Raw genomic sequence first — 4,159 nt, 5'->3', positions numbered from 1 at the left:
CACCAACTCCCAGAGTTTGCTCAGACTCACGCCCGTTGAGTCAGTGATGCCATCCAACCACCTCATTCTCTGTCGCCCCCTTCTCCTTCTGCCTTCAATCTTTCCCAGCATCAGGGTCTTTTCCAATGAGTCAGTTCTTCCCATCTGGTGACCAATGTATTGGAGCTTCAGCTTCAGCATCAGTCCTTCCAATGAATATTCAGGATTGATCTCCTTTAGGATTGACTGGTTGGATCTCCTTGCAGTCCAAGGGACTCTCAAGAGTCTTCTCTAGCACCACAGTTCAAAAGGAATAATTCTTCGGCACTCAGCTTTATGGTCCAACTCTCACATCCATACAAGAATACTGGAAAAACCATAGCTTTGGCTAGACAGACCTTTTGTCAGCACTGAAGTGGGTAGCTATTCCCTTCTATAAATGAAGAAGTTGGGTTTATTATTGGTTGCAGTAAGGGAGATAAAATACCTAGAGGAACCCTCAGGATCTCAATCAAGTATTAGAATTTACAGGATTTCGGCTTGTTCCCAGTGACGTTTACTATCTTAACTAAATTTTACCTAGGAGGAAAAAAGACTTTTATGATTATGATATGATAATAATTATTACTCATAAAGACGTTTATGATTAACGTAATTTGACAAAGAAGCAGAAATCATATTGATGAGATACGGTGATGTTTGGTCATTTTTGTGATTTGAACAATGTTCATTTTTTGTCTATGTTCATATATAATAGAGTGATCTTTTGTTCTTGAGCCATCACTGAGGAGAGTCACTTTGATGCGCGTGTCCTGTTAAATTGCTTAGGTTCAGCAGAAGAGCACCAGCTGCTAGTCGATCACAGGCTGTTTTGTCTTCCGCACTCCCAACGCGCCACACTAATGCGGGCCTTGAGTTTTCTCTGCCCTCTCTCCCTATTTCTGTTCCATTTAGTTCTCTATACTTCCAACGGGGGCTTTCCTTGTGTTTTAGACAGTAAAGAATCTGCCTGCAATGCAGGAGACTCAGCTTTGATCTCTGGGATGGCAAAATCCCCTGGAGAAAGGAATGTCTATCCACTCCAGTATTCTTGCCTGGAGAATTCCATGGACAGAGGAATCTGGGGGGACGTCCGACAGGATTGAGCAACTACGCTTACTTCCAATAACCCTTCCCTTGGCATTTCAACTCAGTTTTCTCTCTGAAATCCTTTGCGCTGCATATTATTTGATTATTTGTTCTTATGCTTTCTTCACACATCTCAGAGCAACAGAGTAGTACTGCAAATTAGAGACACTTAGCATATAGTCACAAAAAAAGGGAGAGGTTTATTTTCCTTTTCCATAAACTAGAACACACGTAAACTGCTTCGTTAACTTCAGTAAAATCGTTTTAGAAACAAGCCTAAAGAACTCAGCTTTAAAAGAATCACTACGAGAATATGCTGCCAGACTACGTTTCCCACAATCCTTCAGGGCCGACAAGGCCCCCCCCACCCGCGGTGCTATAAACTACAATTCCCACAATCCTCGGAGCGGCCTTTTCTCGCGTTTTCCGAGAACTGTGCCGCATTTCCCATCTTCCCTTTCGATCCTTACAGTTAGGGGAACAAGGTCGTGAGGCCAGCAGCGCGCCGTTTGCAGCCGCCATTTCTTCCGCCTTCAGTCTCTGGATCTTTTATAAAACTTAGAACAGCGCTATGTTGGGACAGAGCATCCGGAGGTTCACAACCTCTGTGGTTCGTCGGAGCCACTACGAGGAGGGTCCAGGGAAGGTTAGTATAGAAGGGGCCTGCTCCGTTGGGTAGGGGGCACTTGGCCACGACTGATTGAACTCCGAGGCCGACTATGCGCCTTGAAGAGAGAAATGGGAAGCCAGGGTTTTGAGCTGGGACGTCGACTAGCATTCCACTTCCCCCAGGGACTGGGGAGAAAGTTCAGGAGTGTGACTGCGCGCTGTAATCGTGAATAGGCTTGAGTAAATGAAACCAGAGGCCTTATCTCGCTCTAGCGCGCCCCCCATTTCCCCTTGCGCCCCACCCTGCCCTTTAGAATTCGGGGAACTTTAAAGCCTCTGACTGCAGGTATTGTCTCTTAAAACCTAGCAAAAGGTCACCGGCTTCGAAGTGAAGGTCATTGAATTCGGGGTTGTGAGGGCCTATGGTGTGGGGCTAGTCTTAAACAAATTGACGAAATTAGTATTAACTGTCCTTGAGGTTGGTTTTAGCTTTAATTAGAAATAGCTTCAAATGGGTAGTTAGCTGTAACAGCCTCCTGGGGTTACCCTGAGGCCTAGAAAGAGTAGAGGGATAGAGTCGAAGAGGAAAACCAGGAATTTTTTACCATCTAGTGTCTGGGGTGAAGGTCATATGATTTTAAAGATGTTTAAAAGGGCAATGGTTAAGTTGCCCAGTATTCCATACATAACAATGGTGGACCAGGATTTTTATCCAGTTAGTTTTGTTCCAGAGCTCAGGTGTTTGACCAGGCATATATAATCTGATGATATAAAAATTCGCATTTCCTTATTTTTAATCTGTAAAATCAGATGGTTTGAAAGTCCAGTATTTGTTGTTTGTTTTCTTTTGTTCCCAACAGAATATACCATTTTCAGTGGAAAACAAATGGAGGTTACTAGCTATGATGACTTTGTTCTTTGGGTCTGGATTTGCTGCACCTTTCTTTATAGTAAGACACCAACTGCTTAAAAAGTAATCCATGAGACAGGTAAATTTAATGGATTTATAACCTTACAAAAGTTTCTCTTTATTCCTTTCCTCCCTTACCACCCACCCCCTCAAAATCACAAATACACCTGAAGTTAGGTGGGCATGTGACATTGGTGGAGACAGGTTAAACCTGTAGACAAACATATCTTTGCCTGAAAGCCAGTGTTTATTGAATGCTGCTGTTTATTAGGCACACCTAATATTAATAGGCTCAGATTACTTCCCAGGCAAGACTGTGAGATGTTAACCTGATTTGAGAAAAAAAAAAGTCAACTTGCATAGTATTCCATACCTAGCAGTGGTGGACCAGGATTTCTATCTAGGCAGTCTTGTTCCAGAGCTGAGGTTCTTGACCAGGAAAAATTCTTGTAAACTGATTAATGTTCATCTGTGTTGAGGGTGGTATATGTTAGTATGTACATGAAGGAATCATGTGTGCTGCAAGATTAGTAGAGTCCCTGAATAAGAAGGAAATGGCAGACCACTTCAGTATTCTTGCCTGGAAAATCCCATTGACAGAGGAGCCTGGTGGGCTACATTCCACAGGATCTCAAGAGTCAAACTCGACTTATCAACCAAAGCACCACTGAGTGAGAAGGTTAATGTTGTAATTAGAATTTTCATCAAAAACAACACTATAGGGGACTGTGGGTTGGTTGGAATAAATTCCAAAATATACTTCAGAAAAGAAGGACTCACTTGTCTTAGTTTAGAAGGGAAATGATTTATCCAAGCCATTACTTGGTGCATATGATGAAGCAAATCAGTATGAGTAAAATCATGATACTGTAAACGCTTTCTGATGCACCAGTCATAAATTGAAGGACAGGCAATACATTAATGAAACTGCATGATTTCTGTTAAATGAGTGTTAAATGTCGTTAATTTTTTGTGTTTTTATTCACAGATAGGAAGAGGAGCATATTAAGAGGTGCAGTCTCTTAAAAGGATCAAACCCTTGAACTCAGCATCCTAGATATGTTTGTAAATAAACTTATGGCATAAATCCTTAACGCCTCTCCTCTGAAATATGGAACATGATAATTGAACACGTGCTTACATTTTATTTGGGTAATACTGCACTATTAGTTTCTTAATTAAATGTATATTTGATTTAGCTCGTTCCTTGGTCTTAAATTCTGATTTTTTTTTTTTTTTTTGATTCATGGGTCAGGAATTTGTCAGCAATTCATTATAAAAGAGAAGTGCAGACTTATCCTGTGATTTTTATTTTAAAGAGAAGAAAAAGATATATTTTTAGTCTTTTTTTTTTTTTTTACTTTGAAGGAGTAAATAAGTTTTTCTCCATGAGTGATATTTAATTAAACTTTAGGAAAATCAGTAGTGTATGGAGATTTAAGTTCAAGAACTTCATTTTCTTCCTCTGTACCATAACACTGAAATTTTTGCCTTCATAGATGTGCTGCTGACCAATATTAGTCTTGTTCAGAC

At 40.8% G+C, this 4,159-nt stretch overlaps 1 protein-coding gene and 1 non-coding gene across 2 annotated transcripts; both read left to right on the top strand.

Annotated features, from left to right (window-relative positions):
* Positions 1-1,554: 1,554 nt before the first annotated feature.
* On the top strand, positions 1,555-3,831 carry COX7C (cytochrome c oxidase subunit 7C). Its single transcript, XM_088838491.1, has 3 exons — positions 1,555-1,753; positions 2,577-2,705; positions 3,615-3,831. The coding sequence occupies exons 1-2, from the start codon at positions 1,679-1,681 to the stop codon at positions 2,691-2,693; spliced, it is 192 nt and encodes a 63-aa protein (XP_088694617.1). The 5' UTR covers positions 1,555-1,678; the 3' UTR covers positions 2,694-2,705; positions 3,615-3,831.
* LOC129559661 (small nucleolar RNA Z39) lies at positions 3,452-3,514 on the top strand. The gene has a single exon (XR_008686604.1). It is a non-coding gene; the product is annotated as a small nucleolar RNA Z39 (small nucleolar RNA).
* Positions 3,832-4,159: the final 328 nt, after the last annotated feature.

This window comes from Moschus berezovskii, chromosome 8 (assembly GCF_049115385.1).
Source record: "Moschus berezovskii isolate FMDL1 chromosome 8, NW_MosBer_1.0, whole genome shotgun sequence".
NCBI lineage: Eukaryota > Metazoa > Chordata > Mammalia > Artiodactyla > Moschidae > Moschus > Moschus berezovskii.
Note: the sequence above shows the minus strand (reverse complement) of the source record. Positions and strands in the feature narration are given on the sequence as shown.